At 50.8% G+C, this 24283-nt stretch overlaps 1 protein-coding gene across 1 annotated transcript; it reads left to right on the plus strand.

Moving 5' to 3' along the window:
* Window positions 1-7262: 7262 nt before the first annotated feature.
* On the plus strand, window positions 7263-22401 carry LOC104254944 (SITS-binding protein-like). Its single transcript, XM_059826147.1, has 10 exons — window positions 7263-7721; window positions 10439-10610; window positions 11431-11638; window positions 11761-11911; window positions 12160-12357; window positions 12815-13083; window positions 14785-14921; window positions 16461-16582; window positions 17349-17528; window positions 22228-22401. The coding sequence occupies exons 1-10, from the start codon at window positions 7263-7265 to the stop codon at window positions 22399-22401; spliced, it is 2070 nt and encodes a 689-aa protein (XP_059682130.1).
* The last annotated feature ends 1882 nt before the right edge of the window (window positions 22402-24283 follow it).

Genomic DNA, 24283 nt, shown 5'->3' on the forward strand with positions numbered 1-24283 from the left:
AAAGCACAGCCAGCCGCCGGGAACAGCATCCTTCGGCACTCCCGGCCTCTGGGAATAGAGGAGCGCTCGGCACAGTGGGGATCGCTGTCCTGAATTAACCCCAGTGCTTTTTTTATAGCACAAGGAATTCAGAAAGGTTTTTAGCCAAAAGCTCGGTGCGGTCGCTGCCTGCGTTTCAGCCCGCAGCCCCCTCACTGAGGCCAGGAGGCAGCTTGGCCTTGCTCAGCTGCTATAATTAGCAAGAAACCTCATTAGCATCAGGCTCAGCTGCTTTCAGAGAGGCCAGGGGGAGTTCATCAGGGCTGCTAATTGCTAATTACTGAAAGCCTTTAGTGGCTCTCGTGGGGGAGTTTCCCCTCTCAGGTACAAAGTCTTGAGGGTGCCACGTCCACCACGGGTGGGAAAAGGCTTGGTGGGGAGGGTCACCCTTGGGGTGGTCCCTCTGTGGGGACCCAGGGGTTGAAGGTGCCCTTGGGGGGTGATGCGCTGGGGCAACCCCGTAGATCCTAAATACCTCTGGTGGGGGCTCTGCAGGGCTCGGGCAACAGAGGAAGAGGAGGAATAAGAAGAAAAGGAAGAAGGTCTCTGCCTTCCTCAGAGCAGACCCTGCAGCTCTGGAGTCTCGGGGAGGTGAGTTAAAGTTGGGTCCCCGGAGAGGAGGTGCTCAGACCTCCATTTCACAGCCCCTGGGAGGTGCTTGGTTCTGTCGGGACGCACGAGCTGCAGCCTCCTCCTTGCTGAGAAGGACAATGCCATTAAAATAACATCTAAGGGGATTTTTGGGGTGGAAGCCAGGAGTGTGTGGAGTGAGGGCTGTGGTTTAGTTTGCCTCGGAGACCTCCAAAAACACCCCCACCCTCGTGGAGGGCCAGGCTTCAGGGCTGCTCAGTAACCCACGCAGGAAAGAGAGATTGATGGAGCTGGGGTATCCCGTACTGATCCCCTGGGCAAACATTCCAGTGTGTTGTTGGAAAATGCTGCTCCTCGGGGGACACATGGGTGTCCAGAGGGTTGTGGGGCACCTGGGGAGCATCAGTCCTTCGAGCCCCATGTCAGGGCTGTGACGGCTCGGCTCCACGGAGAGGAGTTGAAGAGTTTTAGTCTCATCATCCAAAAGGCATCTCCAGGGCAGTGATTTAATTCAGCGAGCATGTAGGCTGCAAATCTGCTTACCAGATTTCTGGGAAGCTTGGAAGAGGCAAATGAAGCAGAAACGTCCTTCCTAAAAGCTCCCTCACCTGCCAGTCACCACCAGTAGCTCCGGGGCACACCAAGCCTCCTTATATCTCCCTTAACCCTCTCTGCAAACACCTCCACTGAAAAAGCAAGGTGTATGTATATTGTGTGGGCTGAGATCAGTGTGTATAACTCTTTTTTCCCCTATGTTGCACTTGGGTTGAGCCCTCCTGAGTGAGACGGGGCAGGAGCTCTTTGCACTGATGCTCGAGTCCTTATGGTACTTAGTCCACCCCATGCAGTTTTGGGGCGCTTCTTCAAAAATTAAGTCAGCTACGGGGGCTGGGACTCAGCTCCAGCAGCCAAAGCCTTGCTCAGAAAGATAAAACCACGCTCAGGTGGGGATGGGAAGGCTGATTTCGGTGGGAGGTGTGATCACCTCTTAGCAAGGGGCACAGAATAAGCCTACGAGGTGGGGTGGAGCGGCTTTCTCTTTGCAGCTGCAGCCTTTATCATTAATCTTGGGTGCTTTTTTTTTTAATAAAAAGTAGAGGGTTTGGGCCTTTCTGAAGGCTTTACCTGGAGGAGCAGTGTGTGGATCTGGCCTTGCTGCAGCCCCAAACTGATTCCTGGGGGCGAAGGGGAGAGGAGCCGCTGGTGACATCTTCCAGGCAGGTGCTGCTTTTGGACACCCAAAATAAGTGCAACCTCTCCTCTAATGAATTGCTTTGATTTAAGCTCAGAGCAGAAAAACTGAGATTGTCCGGGTGTTGCAATATCTCCTGGCTTTAAGATGCCCGACCTGGGGGCTTCTGGGTCTGGGGGTGCGGGAGGGCAAGTGCCCGATAAAGGTGGGTTTCCTCAGCATGGCAGGCTCCTCTCTCCCAAATTAGTGATTTTAGGTGAGTCTTGTGCCATGAGTGTGCCGGGCACATGGGCTCGGTCCCTGCCATCCCCTCCCCACCCTGGGTGGCTCCTAAATACCGGGCTTTGCCTGGGGTGAGAGGGGAGACAAGGGGTACATGGGGGCTGTTTCCATCCCATCGGCACCAACTGGTGTTGGCAGCTGGAGCCTGAGACTTCCCATCTCCTTCCAACAGCCGCTGTGACACATCCGTGGATAGTTCTGGGAAGCTGAATACCTGCGGGGTGCTCCGCACTGTCCCCCAGCCCACCCGCTGCTCGACATGAGACCACGCTTAAAGCCCGGACAGGCTGTGGATGGATGCAAACAACTTCTCGCTTCTGGGTGCTCCCAGTTCAGGCGGACGCGACATGGGGTGGGAAAGAGACAATAGTCCTGAGCAGTCATTTCCAAATGCTGTTACTATTTATGTGCCCACATTTCCAATGCGAGTCCTGCTGCTCGTTTTATTGCCATTATAAATAGCTGCGAAGTCGCCTGGGAGTTCATGGAAATTTGGGATTGCTTTCCAGGGGGAAATCTGGGGCTGAGATCTAGGGTTTTCAGGAGCTGTATCACCCTTTTTTCTTTTTTTCTTTTAAACTGTTCAATAGCTTGGCTCTAATAATGAGCAGAAGGCTCTAAACTGCACAGAGGATTTCAGCACAGCTGAAGGCTTTTGCTGGCCCTGAAAGGAAAGGCTGGGAACTGCAACAGGGAGAAAAGCAAAAGGAAAGCACCCACCACAGTGCATCAGCTGGCTTGTTCCTGGGTTTGATTTTTAAGGCATCTCCTCCAGGTTAGGAAACAGCAGGTAAACCACGGATAGGTACCACGGTGGGGGTGAGGGCAGGAGGACGGGTACATCTGTGCTGCCAAGCTTCGGGCAATCTGCTTTGGCTCATCACTCTATCTCCTGGCTTGTATATATAATGCAAAAAAAATGAGGGTTTGGGTGTAGGCTTTTAAGGCAATGTAGGATCTGTCCCCACAGTGAGAGCTGGGCCAGAGCCTGGGGGATGAGGCTGCTCCCCCCTAGGGAAAATCGAGGAGGGACGCCAAGTCCTGGAGGCGCTTTGCTGCTCCCACCCGTTTTCTTTTGTTCTCAGCCAACCCACACATCTCTCCCTTGGTTTTTCTTTCCTCCTTTTTTTTTTAAATAATATAAAAAAAAAAATAAACAAGCATCCCCAGTATAGGCTGGGCGTACTGCTGGGAAGCTGCGGCTGTAATCACTGGCACTTTGAGGCCATAGGAAAATATTGATGGTAAGGGCTGGTCCTCTCCACGTGCAGCCCTGTGCTTCTCACCTCTGCTCACATACGTGGAAAATCCCTGTGGCTGTTTTTTCCAGCCAGCCTGAAAGGTAAGGGTAGGATTTTAAAAAGGATGTGGTATACGATCTACAGAGCACACTGCGAAGAAAGCCTCTCTTACCTGCTGCTGATCTTAAATCCCAAAGGGAATAAGCCTTAGTCCCTGTTTTCTGGGTGTTTCACCAAAAAGCTTTGATTCCCAAGCTCTGTTTATTGATGCTGGTGGGTTAAATGATCTCCAGCTGCCCACTCCATCCCTTCCCTGGGCACCAGCAGTGTGTAGGACTTGCCTCCCACCCACCCCAGCAAAAGCCCTGCAGGGTTCGTAAACCAAAGCCCTTCGGAGGTGGCACGCGTGCCCCTCAGCATCCACGGGGATTGGAAAGCCCCACGGGATGCAAAATGGGAAACTCGAGGCCTTTTCAGACATGTGAAGTCAGGAAGGGGGAAAAGATGCCCCATTTTGCAGAGGAGAGACTTAAAACTGCAGGAAAAAAACCCTTGGCAAGAAGAAGGGCAGGTCAGCTTGCTGGAAACCAGGCGAACCACCCCAAAATGTTTTTTCTCCTACAACCAGTCAAGATGAAGTGGTTTTTCTTGGCGGTCTGAGGAAGACTAACCGAGGCGAAGTGGGGCTTCAAGCTGTTCGTGGGAGCCAGGTCGTGCTATGATTTGTGATGGGCAGGGCAACTGGTAAAACCTTTCCTCCATCCCCCAAAGAAAGGAGGTGGGGAGAGGCTTCAGCCCAAAATCCCTGCGCAGCCGCCTATTTGCAGAGCTGGCGGGGGGGGCCCTAATTTGGCAAAATATTGAGTTGCTGAAACCTCGGGCAGGATTTTTCCCTGGTGTGCAAGGAAGAGATGTGAGCTGCTTTTTAAGAAAAGCTTTTTAAAAATTCCCCCGTTCCCCCGGGATCCTGCCAGGGTGCAGCCCCCCCCACCTTAGCCCATTGCATCGGCACCGCTGTGCTAATAGCAACCGCTGGACTCGCTGGCCCTGGGTTTCTCTAATCCCATCTCAGAGCAATTTGCGGCCCCTCTGCGATCCTGCAGCCACAATTTAATTGTGTGCCATGTGACAGAGCTTTGCCTTGAGCTGCTGCTGCTGCCAAATAACCCCATTGATCGCCCCCCCCCAGCACGTTTTGGGTGAGGAACAGGGAATTGCTGATCCCTGTGCAGCTTTCCTGAATTTTTAGGGCTACTGCTGTGTCCCCGTCCATCCCTCTCTACCCCGGACCAGAGGATTGAACCCTCCTGGTACACCGGGGACCACATCCCCATCCCAAAGATCATATTTTTTCTGATCTCTGCCCTGTTTCTGCATGGTTTTCAGCCAAACCATGCTCTCGCTAGGGCAAATGGATTTGTAAAGCCTCGTAAAAAGAGTGGCAACCCCCCCTAATAATTTGGTCACTCGGGTTTATGTTGTAGCTGAACAGCTTTGAATCACTGTGGGATTTTATTAACTTGTTGTCTTTTTCCAGGTCGTGGGGTGTGTTGAGCAGCGCGCATCCCGTGACCTTGCCCGTAACTTCTTTGGTGGAAGACGCACCCCTTCTTTCTTCTGTTTTTTAATGTTTTCCCTTTATTTTGCCTAGTTTTAGGTCTGTATCCTTGATAGCTTTTTTTTTTGGGGGGGGTCTTGTGAGAGTTGTGACCTCCTTCTTTAGCACTTCACACCCCACCCCGTCTCCATCACCTATAGCTCTGCTATAATCTCCTCCAGCCTGGCAGCTGGAGAGAGCATTTTTCCAGGTGATCCCCGGTCCCTTTTTGGATGGACATCATTGCCCCCTTCTCATCTTCAAGCTTTCAGTGAAGCCTGTCTCATCCTTTCTCCTTATCCGGGATCCGAACTTTTCTCCCTGCTCTGGAGCCCCTACCAGCAGCTGGGAGATGCTTGTCCCGATATGATCAACCCGTTTTCCCCTCCATCCCATACCGGATACTGCCCCGGCTGAAATGGAAAAATCAATCCTGGATGTTCCTGTGGGAAAGGCTCTTCCAGGGGCTTATTTGAGCCACGGACTTTCCCAATGGATTCAGCTGTCCTGAGACCCTCCCAAAGAGCAGCACCTCCTGGGGTGAGCAGTGCTTTTGGGTTCGGAGATTGGGGTTGTCGGGGTTTCGCCTGGATGTGGAATGGGGAAACTCTTCGAAATCTCAATTTATTCATTTATTTTTAGCTTGGCAGCCAGCGGGTTGTCATATTGCTTGTAAAATCCAGGTCTCTCCTGAGCACCCGCAGGCAGGGGGAGGACTGGTGGGATGAGTGCGTGGGGAATGCAAAAGTGCATGGAAATCTCGGATTTCCAGAGTTTTCTGCACCGGTGGGGATTGCAATGGTCCCGGGCAGCCGCTTGCCTCTGCCAGGGTGCTCTGCATCCGGGTGCAAGCAGCACCCTTTCCTGCAGCACCCATTTCTGCAGCCCTGGGGATGACCCGAGGGGGCCCCAGCAGCTCGGTTAGCGTGCGGTAGGAACAGGGAGAAAATCCCCCAAAATATAATAACAAAAAAGGCCAAAGCAGCAGAACGGGGAGGCTTAGCACTGCCACGGCTTTCTCGTGCGTGGATTCGCAAGTGTGTAGGAAGGGCTCAACTAGAGCCATCTCAATAACTTCGCAAGAATATCCCTTTTAAAGTATTCCCCCATAAATAGTGGGGTTAAAAATCACTTTTTAAATTTCCTGCCTCTGTTGCTAACGTGACTAGCTGAGGATACGTGCAGCCTGCAGGGGAGCGGGGTGGGAGGGAGCACGACGTGTCTCGTCTTAGATAACGCTCTCAGGTTTGTTTGGATCAAGTTGCTTTGGCTATAAAGGTCTCTGACGTGGCCGGGAGGAAAAACGACCCTGGGGAAAGAGGAGAAAAACCTGCTGCCCAGCCCAACAGTGGAAAAATAACCGGGGCTTGAGTGCTCAGTCATCAACGACCACTTTTGGGAGCTGCCAAAGCATCTTTTAACCTGCCCGCAGGTAAACGAAATGCAGCTGCCCCTTTGCTGGGAGGTGGTGGCGGGGAGATGTGACGGGTGGGCGCACTGAGCGGGGAGAGGCAGCACCCGTCCCCGATGTGCCGTCGGTCCCAAAAGGCAGCGTGGCAGCCGGGAAGGAGGAGACAGCGGTCGGGGCAGCCTGGGACGTGGGGAGAAGCCGGTCCCATCCCGCAAGGTCGTTGCCACAGGTGGCCCCTTGCCTGGGCTGGAGCAGCGGGTGCCCGTTCCATCGAGCGAGGGCTCGGCCAGCGCTGCTGGACTGTGCCCGCAGGTAACTTTCCTCCCTGTTCTGTGCATTAATCAAATACTTTTACAGGCGAGGGGGAAGGGTGATGGAAAACCGGTGTTGCATTCTCCCCCTCTTTCTCTAACCACCCCTGCAATTTTTTTTTCTGCACCCCCCGGCTATTTACTGCTGCTTTGCAAACGGAGAAGCAAAGCTATGCTGCTTCACAAAGCAAACCCCAAAACTCTGCAGCGGCTCGAGCGCTGCCTCGTATTGCATCGGCTGCTGTCTCATCTCCCCTCCCATGGCTTTCAGCCACACATGTACTCCGCGGCCCGAGTGGATGCTGCCGGCCGTGCCAAGGGGTTGAGCTGACACCCGGCACGGGGTTTTGTGGTTGAGCTGCTGTTGTAGCCAGCGCCGAGCCCGGTGGTGGGATTTGCAGTGCAGCAGCGAGCAGAGGGAGGCTGCAAAAGAGATTTCTTCTGATTACTGCAAAGAGAAAAGAGTTGGGGCTTAATTTTTTTAACTCCTTTTTTTTTTAATATTCTTTTGAAGCAAGCCAAGAAGAGGGTTTTCTTTCTTGTGCTGCTGCAGGAGGGGAGAGAAAGAGGAGCTGGAGCATCCCCCTGCGATTGCACCATGCCACTCACCCGCCCCACTGGCCAAATCCCCGAGGCCGCTTGGACCTCGGGCTTCAGGGAGATGACAGAGCCGTGGAAAGGTGCCGTCGGCTGCCTCGGCGTGGCCATCTTCTTCGCCATGACCATCGGCATCATCTCCTGGCAGGCGCTGGAGCAGTCACCGGAGGAGTGGGTGCTGCGGGGCCGCACCAGCGGGATGCTGTGGGAACGCCGGCGGGGTGCCCTGCTCCTGCGGGCGCTGCCGACAGGGCGGACAGTGGCGGTGATCACGGTGGGCAGCGTGCCGGCTGCCGAACCGCCTCCGCCACGGGACCGCTGCTGGCATGATGGCGGGCAGTTCTGCTACGCCTGGGAGGAGAATGCTGAGCTCCAACTCTCCCTTGAGCCCCCGCCAGCCCCCACCACTGAGTGCTATGGCGTCCGCTGGACCCCCCTGCGCCCTGACGTGATGCTGAAGGTAACGGGGACCCCTGTGCCCTCCTCGGAACTGTGGCGTTTGGGATAAAATGAGCTAAAGCGGGGAGGATCTGGCCTGAACACATGATTTCCCAGCCCGGTTATGGAGTTGCACCATGGTCAGGGGCACCCCATCTTCCAAAGCCTCCAGTAGCTGGAGGGTCCCGGGTGGGAAAAGCCCCTTTGGAAGCTTCATGCCCTGATGCTGAGCCCCAAAAACACAGAGGGGCCGTGGTTGCCACCTCCCAGTGCCGCATTGGTAACCCCAGGGTGGGAGAACCGTGTTTATATAGAGACCGAATAAATAACCACTTAAGATCACAATGTTGGCGAGAAACGCGAGGAGCCCAGAAAGGTCTCTTCCAACCACAGACACAATGTGGCAGCTCTCTCGGGATGGGATTAATCCATGTCCGCTGCTGCAAAAATCTATGGGGGCTTTTTATTTTGTATCCTTCCCAGTTTTCTCCCTCGGTTAAATAAAAGCAGACTCTGAAAATGAGCCTTAGGGTGGGGAAGGAAAAACCCTGTCAGACTGTGGTGTCCTGTTGTGGGGGGCTCTTGGGACAGGTGAGGGAGCGGGATAGGATCCTGTGGGGACAGGGAATTTTTCCCCTTTAGTTGTAAATCATCTGTTGACATTGTTTAGGGCTGGTGGAAAGTGTTGCCTGAACACATCTGCTGAGTGTGTGGCTGGTTTTCCTTTGCTGACATCAGTTTGGGGTGGTTGAGAGGACAAGCAAGATAGAATAGGTTTTTTCCCCACTTAAAAAAAAAAAAAAAAAACCAAAACCCAAACCAAAAACAAACAAGTGGAAAACATGATCCAGCATAATTTAAGAGTTAAGAATAGGCTTTTTTCCCCCTCTTTCCCAGCTGGTGTAACTAGTTCAGCTGACACCTGGTACAGCTATTCTGAGCCTCCAGGGTTTCCACTTTAATAATTTACATCTCCTCTCCCCACCCCTTAATGAGACTTAACCTCACTCTGCCCCCACGGCAGAAGCAAGCTCGGGGCTCCGGGAGTGCTGCCCGAGCCTTGGCATCGGGGTGAATACAGTACGTTGTGTTGAGCTGGGAGGTCGTTGGGTCCCTCTCTGCCTGCCCCAGCCCCAAATCCCCAGGCTTTCGGGGAAGCCCGTCCCCGTGTGTGAAGTCACGCGGGATGCTAAGCCCTGCTGATCCCCTGCTTTGGCAGAAAGGGGAAAGTTTTGGAGGCTTTGAAGTGAAAATCGATGGTTCCTGAAAGGAGGGGGTTCCAGGGTGGGGATGTCCCCCAGGAGCAGTGGCTTCTGGAGATGGCTCGTTGCTCCGCTGCCCTGCCAGCCCTAGGAGAAGTGCCCCAAATACCCAAACTGATTCAGTCTTGCTGAAGGATGTACTTTTTATTACCAGTCCTCAGGGAAGAGGGGGGCTTTGCCTTGGGAGAGAGCGGAAAACCCACATGTTACCCCGGGGACACTATCACAGAATCACTAAGGTTGGAAAAGACCTGTAAGATCATCAAGTCCAACCTAAAAAAAAAAACCCACACAACACACCACAAAACAAAAAACACAACACACCAAAAACCAACCCACCCAACACCACACAGCACCATGCCCGTCAAGCCACATGTTATTGAGATGAGCACTCATGATGGGGTTAAAATCTCCCTGCATGCATGCAGGTGGGGATAGCTGCAAATTCAGGGCGTAAACCTGCCCCAGAACCACTGCAGAAAGTAGTTAAGAGAGGGGTTTTTTTTAAAATAAGCAAACAGATTTTTTCCAAGCTGAGTTTGTGAAAGTGCTGTTGCTGCATTTTAAAGCCGCTGCCTTGAATTTTCTGCCTCCACTGTCACTCTTGTCCTGCAGCGACACGCACCTGTGAAGCCTCTCTGCTTAAATGGTTTTCAGCATCTTTTTCACCAGCAACTCAAAGCCCCGTTAATTTTTGATGCTTGCGGTTGGGTGGGGAAATATAACCAGGTGGGCTCCCCAGGCGTGGGGTGTCGGGTGTGGGTGTTACCTCTGGGTCACCAGGCTGCTTCATAAAATTTGGTTTATTTAAGTTTGTCTATCTAAAACCAGCAGGCTTTGGGGAAGATTTCTTGCGTGTTTTTTTATTTTAAAGGAAACCGTAATTTTTAAGGTAGAGAGTTTTTATTCCTGCAGTGGGATTTTTATATTCCTCCCCGTGGCTGTATGTTGAACGCAGGCATATGCAGACACATAAGGAGAAAAGGAAGAAAAACTGTGGTCTTTTGCTTTAATTAGCAAGTTAAGACTTTTTGTTTTGGCCTTCAAGGTAAACAAAGTGCATAATTTGCACTTCTGACTCTTGCTATGAATTCTTTTCCCCTCCTACTCTCACACCATTTGATAGTTTTAATAAAGCTGCAGGCTGAGAAATCAAGTGGTTAGGCAGAATTTCAGCATTTTTTTTTTGGTACCTGGAAGCCCAGCTCTTGTTCTTGTGGAGGAAAAATTTAAACCCGAGTATCTTCTACCGGGTCACATGCAGAAAGCAAAGAGTGAGCACCCACTGCTTTTTGCATAAAACACCCAGATCTCATGGGGTTGGGATTTTTCTTCCTTGGAAAAGACCTGTCCCGTGACCGCTCTGACAACATTGGAATAACACGCAGGGGGTTTGCCTCTCCAAATGCAACTATTGGCGTGTTAATCCTCACCCCGAGGCACTTCTCGCCATCTGACGATGCTCTCTCGGCTGCAGGATTGCTTCTCCATGGCCAACGTCTCCTGGTACGGAGGGGCGAGCGTCCGCACGCAGCGCTGGCCGCTCAACGGTGCCAAGAGCCGCGCGCAGCCCTTCGTTAGCGGCGACTTCAGCAAGAACCCCGCCGGCTACGGGCCTGTTCTGGAGAGGTACTTTTTAGGCTCGACAGGTAATCGCATCCTTCCCTGTCCAATGTCCTATTGCTTTAATCCCTGTGTTTCTCCATCCCTTTCCTTATCAATAAAGCAACTAGTTTAAGAACGGGGTAGATGTCTCCAAGATTAAAATATCCTACAAATGTCCTACTTGGCAGTAGGACACAAGGGATGGATCCCACTCTGCCCCATCCCTGTGGAAAAGGCCGTGATACTAAACTTCGGTGCACCTCAGCTGCATTTACAAGTCAGTGCCTGAGGGGATGGGTTTAGCCCAAGTCACTCCACGGAAATCCCGTGCTCTTGGTGTGTCCTTGGGTTTTTTCTTTTTTGCTTTTAAAGCAGAGGTCTGTGCCCATTGCCGCATCCTCCAGCTCCACTCGAGTGGCTTCACCCTGAGCTCACAGGTCCCTGACACTGCTGTGGGGTGCTGGATGTGGGCATGAGTGTAGTTGCTGCTGTCATTTTTGGGTGGATATTTGGATTATTCTGCAGAACGCCAAACTTCAGCTATTCCCCCAAATCAATCAATTGATCTGCGACTGCCCTGCATTGATGAAGCTGAAGCCACTGCCTAAGCTGAATGCAGAGCAAAAAGGCAAGAAATGGAGCAAATCCAGCCCTTGAGAGACATTTTGGAGGTTAAAAGGGAATAGCGGGAGCAGAGAGTGGGAATTCACTTGCATGGCCAGATCGATGCCCAGGATCAATCCGGGAGGTCCTGATACCACTTAGGCTCTGCCCTGTGCATCCCTGTCCCTGTGGCCACCAGTGTGAGGACGGAGAGGAGCCAGGCACTTGCTGAGACACCGTTTTCCTCTTCCCTACCCAAAGGAGTGACGGTGACAGTGGCACCCGATGTGCCTCTCTTCCTCTCATTGGAGAGCAATAGGCATTTCTGCCTGGAAACGCCGGCGGGGAGAGCTGCGGTGCCCCTGCACTACCTCCTCTGCATCAGCCCAGACATCGCAGCTGCCCACCGGCACGTGGGCAGCCAACTCGCCGGGCAGGCCCGGGCGCTGCCGGATATGGCCCTCCTGGGGTAAGATGCTCCTTTCCCCCTGGCTAAGGGGTTGCTTTCCAAGCCCTTGTCCTGGTCGCTGCCCCGAGCATCTCGTGCTGGCACAAGGTGCAAACCCCCACCCCGTTCTTTTCACCACGCAGGTCTCCAATCTGGCAGTATTACAGCCCGGCGGGTTCAGCTGCCAAAATAAAACGAGGCTTGAGGTCGCTGGCCAAGAGATTGAAGCGGCATCGTCTTCAGGAGGGGGTCCTGGCCCTGGGGGAGCGCTGCACTGCCATCCTTGCTGCCGCGGTACGTCCCGTCCTGCTGGCCTTTGGGCTTGGAAGGCAAATGGAGAGCTGCCATTGGCACCGTTAAATCCCTACCCGTAAAGTGCAAACGCACCCGTTCTGTGGGGTGGGGGCTGTGAGCCTCCCCTCCCTGAGAAGGGATGCTCTGCTTGGAGTTTCACCCCACGCAGGCAGTGACAGCAAGCAGCCGGTGCTCGGTGGCTTTGCCACTCCTACAGAATGCCTTTTTCTGCCTTTCCCTCCCCACAGGACCACGTGCCCTCAGAGCGGAGGAAGAGGCACGACCCTACCCATGCCTGGGACCCTTCCCTGATAAAACCGCTGCAGCTCTCCATTGCACTGTCACCGTACACCAGCATCGCCTCCCCGCTCTTCCTGCGCTCGCTGCGGGACGGCGAGGCGGCGAGCTACTGGCTGAGCCTGCAGCCCCGATTCGGGGGCTGCTCGGTACGAGACCGTCCTCCAGCCCCTGAACCTGCTGCTCAACCTGAAATCAAAATTAAAGCTGAATAAATACCCGTGGAGGGGGACAACCTGGTCCCCCTGGGTTGGGGGCAAACCCTACGGGTGCAAAGCGATGCCTGGGGGAGAAGCTTTTCTCCTGTTTCATAAGGAAGCAACTTCCAAATTTCCACTTCCAAAAGTTATTTTTAAAAGTTGCCAGTGTTCAGGAAATCCCCCCAATTCCCTTTTTTGCAGTGTTTTAATGATATACCAATTTGCCATCAACTCGGGGATTTGGGGGGGGGGGCATTGAGAGGGGGTTTACACCTTTATGCATTACACTGTGATGGTGCAAATTGCGGTAGGACAGGATGAGGACAGCAGGCATCCTCCAGCCTTGCACCCCAGGGTTGGTGGGGTATTTTATGGGTCTGACAGAAATTTCCAACCTCTGCTGCAGATTCCACTGCTCACCACGTGGAAGGGGCGGCTTTGCGCCCGCCTGAACGTCACCAGCGAGGCAGCGCTGAGCTGGTACCTGGTACGTGCCCGGCGCCTGCGGCAGGCACTGGGGGCTGCGTACATGGTCTTCGAGGGCACCGAGGGCAACACCTTCCTGGAGCGAGCTGTCCCACCTCCCGCCGAGCTGGCAGGCGACCGATACGCCGGGGCGCTCGCGGCAGCTCTGGCAACGCTGGGAAATACCACTGTCATCAGTGCCGGTGCCAGGTGGGTACCAAGGAGAAGATGTTTGCTGGAGCTGATGGCTGTGTGGCTGCTTGGGAGATGTTGAGGTGATGCTTTAAATAGGTCCTTGGGATGCCGAGACACCGCTCAGCACCCAGGGAAGCAGTGTGGAGGTGGTCTAGGGCAATATGTAGGGAGGGGTCGCTCTCATATCTCCTCTTCCTCTCTCTTTGGGGGCAGTTTAATTTTTTTTAATGTCTCAGCGCATAAAAATGCTTAAATGCATTAATGCCAGATGCAATAAAAGCACATCTTGTCACTTATGGCCATTCAAACTTCAGGTCGCCGCCTCTCCTGCAGGAGGCGGAGGGTGGACCCTGGAGTCTTGGCCAAATCCCTGTGTTGGTAATTGCTTGTGGTGTCAAATGACTGCTGTTTTCTGACTTTTCATGTTTGCGTAGCCCACAAGAGGGTTAATTTATTAATTAGCAGTTGTAACATGCCTTGAGACCCCTTGGTTAAAGGCATCGAAAACTACTACTTTTCTTTTTTCCCATTATTTTTGTTTGGCAGATGCAAAGGGATACGCAGGCTGTTTGCAAAATGATTTATTTTGTGTTGTGGATGAGCCATTGACGGTAAATTGCATGAGACGGCAACTTCAAAATAGTTCATTTTCAAAGGAAAAGCAGTTTCACATACTGAGGTGATGACAGGCTCTTACTCGGCCATCTGCGAAACCGGAGTGGTGGGAATAGCCCCTTTTCTAACTACTTTTTAGACTGTCCAGGATCATGCCTTTCCTGGTGGGCAGTTTCCATACCAGAAGCATTTCATAAACCAGCGCATCAGCCTTACCACCTCCTACGATGAAAAAGTGTCCCTGGGAGACCTCTGGGGAGTCAGCAAATGGGTGGGCAGCTGAGGAGGAGATCAAACTCCAGGAGCAAGCAGACTCGGACCAAAAAACCCCCCTTGGTTAGATGAGCTCCAGAGCATTTTTTCAAGCTAAAGCTCATCATGAAAGTCCAGATTTGACCATTTTTGGCCACCAGAAACAGTCTCCCGCACCAGGCTGCTTGATGACATGACCCCCTGCCAAGTAAACCCAAGGCATAGAAATGCTACTGGAGGGGGAAAAAAAAAATGCGGGGGAAAATAATGCTTTCCTCTGGCAGATAGATAAAACCTCTGTCAGGAATGACAGCCGCTCAGTGTGAAACAGAGGAGCACAAATGAAAGCCAGGAGGAGAAATCCTCCGTGCTGGACGTGCCCCCTGCGCCATCCGCGTCGCAAAGGAGGTTCATGCTTTGGGGAACCGCGTGGACCCAGGGCTGAGGGTGCTGTTGGTGTCACGGGTATGGTTTTTGTGAGCATTTTCCCACCAGTGTTAGTGTTGCTGTACGAGAATTAGGAAGCAGATAGCTACAACCCAGAGCATGGCTGTGCTGCCATCAAGGTGGGCCACCAAATTGTGGTGCTCATGAGATCAAGCCAGAAGGAAAGCTTTGAATAGGTAGGGGATTTGGGGAGAAGGAGTAGGATTGGGGTTGACAAGCTCGGCAGGGCAGGCGCAGTGAGTATGAGTGGTATTGGGGAGCACTGATTTTCCTCCAACAGAGATGTCAAGTGGTTGGAGAAACCCACATCTGACCACAGTGACTGCCAAGACAGCCAGGCATCAGAGAGCTTTGGCTCCTGCAAGCCATCTAAAAACGTTGGGTTTGTGCTTGTTTCCCCAGATCTAGTCATCTACCACTCTTTGTCCGGATGAGCCCGCTGCGCTCGGACTGGAGCCACGCTGGGCTGAAGGGGGTTATTCCCTCCGTGCTGCACTACAGCCTCTTGGGCTACAACTTCTTCATCCCCGATGCAGTAGGTAATAATTTCTTTTCTGCTTTTTCCCCTATTTCTGGCTTTTCTGCAGAGATTTTTGCAGCAGTTGTTCAGGAGCATGGGAGGTACGTTTGCAACGTCTGGCTTAGGTGTGCTATATGAAGGCTTGAAGCACTCTGTTCCTGGTACCCAATTTTCTGCCGTGCTGACTTGATTGGGTTGAATGTTACTAGGGAATCGACTGAGGAATTGAAAACAAAAAAACATGTTGTAAATTTTAATAGGCAGCCCCAGAAGCAGCCAGGTCTCTGGGGATGCCCTTCACAGAGCTCCTTAACCGCAGGCGGAGGGCAGCCTGCCGCCTCTCGCATCCTTGCTTGAACTAAAACCCACCCGGCAAAAGCAAGGAGGGAGCCCACAGCCGGGAAACTGCATGCCCAGGCTCCTGGCTGGGAAATAGATGTTCCTAAAGCACCATAAATAAAAACATTATAAAAGTCAAGAAACAATCCTTTAACTGGGGCCAAGCAGCTCGGTTTTTCCCCTCTTCTTGGAGGTGACTGCGTTGTTTGTGTTTAAAACATGGCCCAAACACGCAGAGGCTGCACGTGAAGAGTCAGACTCAGAGAGCAGAGCTGCAAAGAGTCCTGAAAAAGGGGGTTGTTGAGCAATTTTTCAATTTGCCCTGTATTTTTAGCTAGTTTTTCTTAGAAAACCAGGCTTAGGCAATCACAGCATGCCAGTTCCCCTCCCGAAGAGATGTTGAACCCGTTGGGTTATTTCAACCGAGCTGGACGAGAGAGCAGATCCCCCTGCACGGAGGGGGTTGTAGCATGCGGCATTCGCTGCTGGGGCGAGCGGTCCATCGGGTTGTCGCCACAGCTTGGGAGCTGCAATAGTGCACAGGGGCCACTCGGGATGGGGAAAGCCTCTGGAGGAAATGGGGCTTTATGGATGGTTTGGGTGATCCCTTGGCATTGGGGGTTTTGTGCCATTTCTAGGGGAAGCTGCGCCAGATTTTCAGAGCAATGGCTCCTGGAACGCTCCAGCCCCAAGGGCTTCATTTCCCTTTCCCTGTCCCACCCCATCCTCTCCTGTTCTTCCCAAGCCCCTCTCTGGTGTTTCAGAGGGGAACTGGAATCTCCTACCACTACATGTTTCTGATTGATTAGTTAGCAATACTCTGCTTCTCTACCTCTTTTCACTATGAATTTGAAGGGATCCAAATTACGGGAGTATTTATCTGTGATGCTTTTTCTTTGCACACCAAAGTGGCAGGAAAGTCCAGCATTTTTCCAACGCTTTTCTTTGCAGGAGAGAAATCCCTTTTTACAATGTTCTGCTAAAATTTAGAAACTCCTGAGACATCATCTCCAGCATGTCTGGTCCCAAAATGGCCAGAGATGGATGTCTGCTTGACATTTGCTCACGGCGCTCAAGGAAGAAAAACATGGGTGGGGAGAATTCAGCTCCTTTTGCAATGGGGTAACATGTCCTGCCCACATGGAGAGCAGGTCATTTGGGACTCATCTCACGATGAGATGCCCCTGCACAGCTTCACTCAGCTCCTTGTCCCCGGCAGGAGGCAGCCTGGCCAGTGACACCCCAGGGGACCCGGAGCTGTATGTGCGGTGGCTGCAGATTGTGACGTTTCTCCCCGTGATGGCCTTCAGCACGCCACCATGGCTCTGCTGCGACGCCTGGGTACGTACCCCCATGCCTGCAGAGGAGGACACGGTGTCCCTTATGTGACAAACACACCCAAAAGCCATTAAGGTCCCTATTAGGGAAAGCTGAGGCTAAAAATCACAAGTTCTGTTATTGCTACCCACAAAATCCTGCTCTCTGCCCCGGCAATCAGATCGCTGTATGCTCTCAGCAGTATTTCTGCTGTAAAATTAACATGAGTTTTTGTGGCTTTATACTTACCAGCCACATGGGCGCACATAGCCGTGATCCGCAGTGCCTGTAGAAATGACAGCGATCATCACATGTCTCTCTCCCTCTTGGTGCTGGAGTTGTTTAATTACAGTTTGATCAAATAGTTAATATCTACAGTAGAGTGAAGCCTGCAGATTCACATTCAAGACCTTTTTAAACAGTTGGAGGCATTTTCCCAGGGATGTCACCTTTAGGGGAATAAAAGGGAAGAGCAATTTAAAATTGGGGGCACAGGGAAATGTCATTAAATCTCTTTGCCAGCAGCAAGAGTTCATTGCTTTGGTTAGACATCCCCACCCCAGCCGGTATCACCTGCCAGCCGCTGTCCCCGGCTTTCACACCTAGATGGGAATAAATCCACTGCATCAACCCTGTATGCACCTTGTTAGCTGCCATAACTTGATCAGGACATTGCAGTTCGGTAATCTCTCTTCCCAAGGGAATATTTTTTTTCTTTTTTTCTGCTTGTTTTGCTGTTTATTGGATGAAGGACTTGTCATTGGTTTCTTTTTCTTCCCCTACCCTGCAGGTCCTGAATCTTACCCAGCAATGCATACAGAGGCACCAGGACTTCGTTGTGCCACTCCTCATAAAATACAGCGAGGAATGGCTTAGTTTGGGGTACCCCATCTTCCGGCCGGCATGGTGGCTCAGTCCCACAGACCCAACCGCTTTTACCATAGAGGATGAATTTCTCATTGGAGATGAGGTAGGAAATGTGGGGACTGAATGCCCTCAAAGGGTAATGGGGGGCAAATAAGGTGCCCCCCTGCACTCGCCCATCCACCTCTTTGCATCCTGCCTGAAAATAGCGCTCATGTAGAGGTTGTGTGAAACCAAAGGGCTGATGGGACCCTGTTGGCTCCTTCAGGTTTGCGATTTATTCAAAATGAAGAGTCAACAAGACTTCTGTTTTGTTTTTTAATATCAGGGCATTTTTCAGTCCTTTCTGCCAGAAGGCACGTCCTGATGGTCAGCATCTCTCATTTTTCCCCTCTTCTCAGGCTGTTAATCCCATTCCTTGGAGCTACAGCCCACAATAACTAAGGAGCAGCACAACGTGCAGCTCCCTGGTTTTCTTAGGGAGCTCCTCTAGCTGTGTTTTGGGGTTTTTCGATCCTAATCAAATGCAACCCAGAACAGATGGGGACTATCAGAGAGCACAGACCCTGGGGCCCAAATTCAGGCTCGTATCAATGTCCTAGTTGAGCTCGCCCATCCACATATTCCCTTGAATCTATATTTTACCCCACTGGCAGGTATAGTGAGGATTTATTCAGCCTATATGAGTGTTGTGAATGGAGCCCATCAGGTTAGAGCCCGTCAAATTCGTAAGGCCACAGCAAGTTAGGTGTCAAGGTATCTGCGGCACATTTAAGATGGATTGATGCTTTTATCCATTTTCCTAGTAGAGATTTAAACGTGGCTGGCATCTGTTTCCCTGCAGCTTTTTTCCCCTGCTTGTTCAGATTTCAGTGGTTTCATGCTGTAGATACTCCTTGCAAGTCTGGTGTTGTCACACTTTGGTCATGATTTGTGTAGTGGGGAGTTTCTCCTGTCGCCCTCCCCGCAGACGTGTCCCTCTCATCCCACCACAGCTCGTGAAGTGTTCGTTTAGCACATAGATGGTATGATGTTTAAAGTGATGTATGGCTGCTTTAAATCAAAAAGGTCTTGGAAAGGCAATTCAGGCCTTCTGAAAAAGGCATTTCTTCAAGAAAATTGTGCCTCATCCTCCCATTTTTGTAAGGAGACTTTTTATTTTCTGTGGTGGCATCACTTTATCTTTGTCCCTCCTGCTTTGCCTGGGTGCAGGATCCCAGCAGCTCAAGATTTTGGCAGTTTCTACAAGTTTTTTTTTATTAAAAGCATAATTCTCGGTTCATACTATTGCATTCATTTTGCAGCAGCGTGTTAGGTTGTCTTTACATGGGGATGCTGCTAATCATGGGGACATCGACTCCCAAAAAAAAAAAAAATCCCAAAAGCAAAGCTCAACAGGAGTTTGTTTCTTGTTTTAATAAAAAGCAGCTGGTGCTGCAGAGTTATCTTTTCAGGCTCTGCTTGCAGACTCCAACAGATATTGTAATACTTGATTTCCAAGCTTGAGTTTCTGGCCACAAATTCTGTGGATTCAATTTGTAGAGTTGTGGAGTTTTCTTTTTTTTTTCTTTAAAAAAAAACTTTCACTGCAGGAGATTTAAGAAGCAGCAAACAGACATTTTAGCAGAGAGCTCAAATAATCAGGTGGGAAGTGCCAAATCCTTGGCACAAATGAATTTTAGACCGGCATTGATCAAGCACAGGGGTTGGAGGGAGCTGAGGCATTTCTGCTGTCCCAACATGCTGTAGAGCACATGTTTGGGCAGTAATGGTGGCACTAATTCTAACTGTGAGCAAGCTAAAACCTAGTTCCTTTCCCCCAAAATCTCTTGAACTGAAAAGTCCCTGATGCAATTGAATCAGCCAGGACAGAAATGTGGTTTGCGTTAGCGAGATGAGATTCCCTGTAAAATACCGCAAACTCAGAGAAAACAAAAAGGTCTGAGCAGCTTTAGCCCTCTCTCCCAGGACGTGCAAAGCTTTGGCTTGGCTGAAAGCTCCTAAAATACAGTAAGATGTGATGTCTGCTCTATAAACTTGTCAGGGCCAAGCATTTCTGATAAAGCATGATGTGAGGCTGGCAAAAAGCTCGCCTGGGTTGTTTTTTTCTTTTTTTAATTATTTTTTTTTTCCAAAAGAGCCTGAGCTTGTGGCAGGAAAGCCCAGACAGGGGATGTTTTGACTTCCAAGCTGGTTTTTGGAAGCTGCAAGAATAGAAATGCATTCCAAAATAAGCTTTGGTACAATTTGGAGATTCATGATTAACAAACTACTGGAAAATACACAGGGTTGTTCTGTCCCAGTATGGTCCGAGGCAGGACTAAGTGTTAGGACGCTGGGATAAACCTTTTGAGCATCATCCCTCAGTGCAAGCAGCTGCTGCAGGGTGCTGATGAACACGGCTTAGTGCTACTGCTGAAGCCCTCGTGCTCCCGAGTTGCACCCCAGGCTTTTTTGGGGGTAACTCCGGGCTGGGAGGATAGCCCTGCTTTGGAAACTGATTCTCAGGCTGTGATTTGTACATTCATTACTTCTAGATCTCATTCATCCAGATCTCTTGGCAGCACACATTCAGCCCGAACCAGGCCAGACAATATATCTGTCAAATCCGCAAGAGTGCTCAATAAGCAGTTTTTATGTCAGATTTTTTGCTGAATACAAAGGGAAACAAATACCTGCTCCCTTCGAGCAGATGGGACAGCAATGCCTTTGGGTTTCTGCAAGCGGTTTTGGGACGCGGTGGTGTGGGACTGTAGTGGTCGGGGCGGTTTTGACCCTTGACTAGAGGTCTTGAAACTGGATTCAACACTGCGCAGTCATATTCCAGCATTGCTCATAAGCAAGTTTCCACTGCTGGAAAAGGGAATTGGAGCTGACAGCTGTTGAATCCTCCCGGCAAAGCGTGTTGAAATATAATAGCAAAGAGACAAGTTGCAGTGATTTGGCAAAAAAATATTGTTGTGTGCTGTTTTGTGGCTGTGACGCAGCATCGCTGCTTGTCAGTGCCATCTGCCTGGCGAAAGTGGATGCTGCAAGAGGCAGGGAAGCCAGGTCTTGCTGCCAAATATATTTATAAAGGCCAGGAGGGTCCAAAAGTGTCCCCCAAAGTGTGCCAAACACCACAATGTCTCCCTGGGACAATGCTGCCATGCAGCGCAAGGAGCATCACTGAGGAGTGATGAGTCCCCAGCACTTGCTCTTTGCTGTTGACCAGGACCTCCAAAAATGGGGTTTAAAACAGACTGATCCATAAATTTCATAACCAGTTTTCACTATTTACCCTTTTTCTCTCCTTTAATGGTCTTTCTAGTGTGTTAATTTTTTTCCTATCATCCCCTCTTTCTTCATTATCATGTGAACCTAGTTCTGCATAAGTACAAATCAAAGCTTCAGTGTTCAATCAGACTTAAATTGAAGCCAAAGCAGTCGGTTTTGTGTGGGTTTGGGGTTTCTTTTCTGAAAAGCTTTGCTTTTCTTGCAAAACTCTTATTTAGGACCCTCTTTCAGTTTCTGAAGTGAAATAATTTATCAGGAATAAATATTCTCAGCATGTTGGAAACTGCTTTTCCCATAAAGCAAGAGAAGAAAAAAAAATCTCTGAAGTTCTTTGGAGACTGGATTACCTTGACTAAGTCATTGGGGAGGAGCAAGCAGAGCACATTTCTTATGCCTCATGTCCAAATGGGAATCACTGATTTGTAACCCAAGAGCAAATTTTTTTATGCTTTTATATGTTAAAGCAATTACCCATATGTCAAGGCCACTAGCTGAGATTTTCATGAACATTTGAGGGCATTGGACAGCTAAATCCCTTGAATCTCCAAAGGAGCCTTGAGTCCATAGAATGATAAATGTGACTATGTGGCTTGAGATTGTATATATCACGTTGTATATTTTGAGCTTTTCTTAGGGTTTATGTAACCTGCAACACTTAATTATTCTAGGAGGCTGAAACACAAATCTTTCTCCTAAATGCCAGAGAGGAAAGGTGGGAAGGGAGGGTTAAGTCACCTGGAGAGCAGCCCTGGGCAGAGGGCTTTTGAAGCCCTTCCTTTTAGCAGCCTGGAGCTAAAGCTGCTCTTCCACCCCTATAATGTGTTCACTTCTAATTGAAATACAAGTTTCTGCCTGGTTTCATATCAGACTATATTTGACTTCATTGAATAAGTCGTATCAAAGAGTCTGCCTGAACCAGATCCTCCCAAGCACGGGGTCATGGGAGGAAAGGGAAATTCCCAATTCTGCTACAAATCCCTTATGCAGCACGGGGATGTCTCTTGCCCTGACTCTGTGCCACCGATTCCCATTGCAATCCTGTAAAACCTCCTCAGAAGCTGCTTCGTGTGAGCCTGAACCCACCTGCAGCACCTGGGATTTCCTGGCCAGCCTGCGCTCCTGCTCTGCCTGCATCCACCCTGTCTCGCTCAACCTGAAGCACGAGCTTTGTTTTGCAGGAAACGCAGATTTCTGATGGGTTTTGTTCAGGTCTTCCAAAATGCGAGCTGGATGGACTCTAGAGGCTATTGCAGGTGGGGATGGTCCCAGTCCCAGTCAAATGAAGGCCACTGCACCATCTTTTCTCACTGCGATTCAGGAAGCCTTGTGCTTACCAGCTTTGGCCTCTGCTGCTTGTGTGGATGGATACTCTCACGTGCGGCTGAGCCAGACTTCCTGATCTTCTCTGTGGTTGCTTGCTTGTCCCTTCAGCCTCGTGGTTTGCTTGGTGCAGCTTGCGGTTATGTCCTGGCTAATCCTCCATGGGCTAAATTTCTTTTTTCATTCTTTATTTTTTTTTTTCACTGCAGGTCCTAGTTGCCCCAATAACAGAAAAAGGGCAAACGTGGAGAGATATCTACCTGCCTGGAGAAGGGCACCTATGGATGGATACCAACACTGCCCGCGTGTTTGATGGAGGCACCATCCTCAGGAATTATTCCGCCAGCCTTGCAGAAGTGCCGGTTTTTGTAAAGACTTCCTAAATTCACAGACTGCTGTAGCTTTTGGACAGTTGACCTCTTTTAGAGCAGCGCTGGCCAAATGTGCTTGCTCTTCCTTGGGACTATTTCAGCCTATTTGCACTCTTCCAAGAACCTTTATTTTAATTATTGTTTCAGGAGAAATTGATGGAATCTTTTATTATTTGCTGTAATTCTAAAATAGTAGAAATACGGCTTTGGCACAAACATAAATCCACACAGAATGTTGACCTATATATTTCCAGGGTTTTCCCAGTGAAATGTTTGTGTGTGTGTTTAGGAGGGCACTTTGAGGTTAATTGGAAAATTGGGTAAATTCCAGGTCTAGTGGAAGCAGGTTTCTGTGGAAGAAAAATAAACATGATCAAGCAAAAGAGTGGCCAAACAGAGCATGATGGGCACAGACAGGACCATTGCCCACCTTGGAATATAAAATCCAGACCTCAGCAACTACCCCTGTGTGCCCTAGCTAGTGCGTTTCACCATTTGTTCAATTTTATGTTTTTCTCCAATTATTTCTTGCAGTGCAATAGGGATGCACAGTGTGACTAGGCTTCCTCTATCCAGCAGAACCCATATCCGCAGGCAAAACTGATGCGCCACATGCTGAATATGCATTTAGGGAGATAATTAGCTACTCTGATAACCCAAGTAATGAACTAAGGGGACATTAATGTGTATGTTAACAGGGTGATTTCAAAGGCTGGTAGTTGAGGCCAGGGACGAGGTAATAGCTGTGATGGAAGTGAAGAGCAAGTTTTGGCCTGGGGCTGTGCTGTAGGCAGTGTGGCTGGGCTCAGGCAGATGCAGCCTCCAGTGATGAAAAGCATCAGCTAGCACCTTGGCTTCTTGTGGAAACTACTGCTGTGCCAAGACAGGGCTCTGCTGAAAAAATGAGACTGAAGGGGTATCAGCTCCTCCCAGCAATTTCTCCCTGAAAATATAAATCAAAAGGCACAAGCTGAAATAAAACAACCTCTTGCTAACTGTCCAGGTCCAATGGATGAGACTTTGCAAGGAGTCCACGGTCAGGATCTGCCTGGCGATTAAGAGACTTGAGGGAAACTACCTGAAGGTCAGCGCCTGTGTTTTGTGCTTCCCACAAAGCCCCACAGCTTTGGCCCACACCAGCGGGGCTACGGCGCACAGGTTATCCCCTGCCCCTTGGAAATCCTGGGTTACTCTCAGCACGTTGCACGCAAGGCTGCTTTTCCTTTTTGTGGTTCTCAAACCTGGGGTCATTCTTATTTCGATGCTTTGGCGTTTCCCCAGAAGCGTGTCTGGCTTTCCTCACCTTTCCTGGCTTGAAGAAAGGCTTCTCTAAGGGCTCTGCCCCACCCGGGGCTCTGGGGAGGAAGGGCTTTGTGGAGGAGTCTCCCTCGCGCTCCCCTCCACAGACACAGCGCCAGGAGGCCTCAAGGCCCCAAGCATGAATAGGAGCAACAGAGAACCTTAGGTCGCCCTCTCACCCTTCCCCGTCCTCTGCGTCTGCACCCTGCGCTCCCCAGGCCCAGGCCCCTCCACGCATGCGCTCAGCCCAGGCTTGTGCGGGCAGAGGGGCCTCAGTCCCTTCTTGGCGGTAGGTATCCAGTGACAGGACAAGAGACAACGGGCACAAGCTGAAACAAAGGAACCTCTCGCTAAGCGTCATGCCAAACTTGTTTATTGGAGGGAGGTGAAGCCCCGGAACAAGTTGCCCAGAGGGGTTCTGGAGGCCCCGTCCTTGGAGACGATCAACGCCTGCCTGGATGCAGCCCTGGGCAGCCTGCTCCGGCTGCCCCTGCTCGAGCAGCGGCCTTGGACCAGATGATCTCGAGAGGTCCCTTCCCGCCTCCTCGAGCCCGCGACTTGCCACGACGGGAGACGACAGGAGGGCTTTCTGCCG

The sequence above is a fragment of the Gavia stellata genome, chromosome 17, assembly GCF_030936135.1.
Source record: "Gavia stellata isolate bGavSte3 chromosome 17, bGavSte3.hap2, whole genome shotgun sequence".
NCBI classification, from domain to species: domain Eukaryota; kingdom Metazoa; phylum Chordata; class Aves; order Gaviiformes; family Gaviidae; genus Gavia; species Gavia stellata.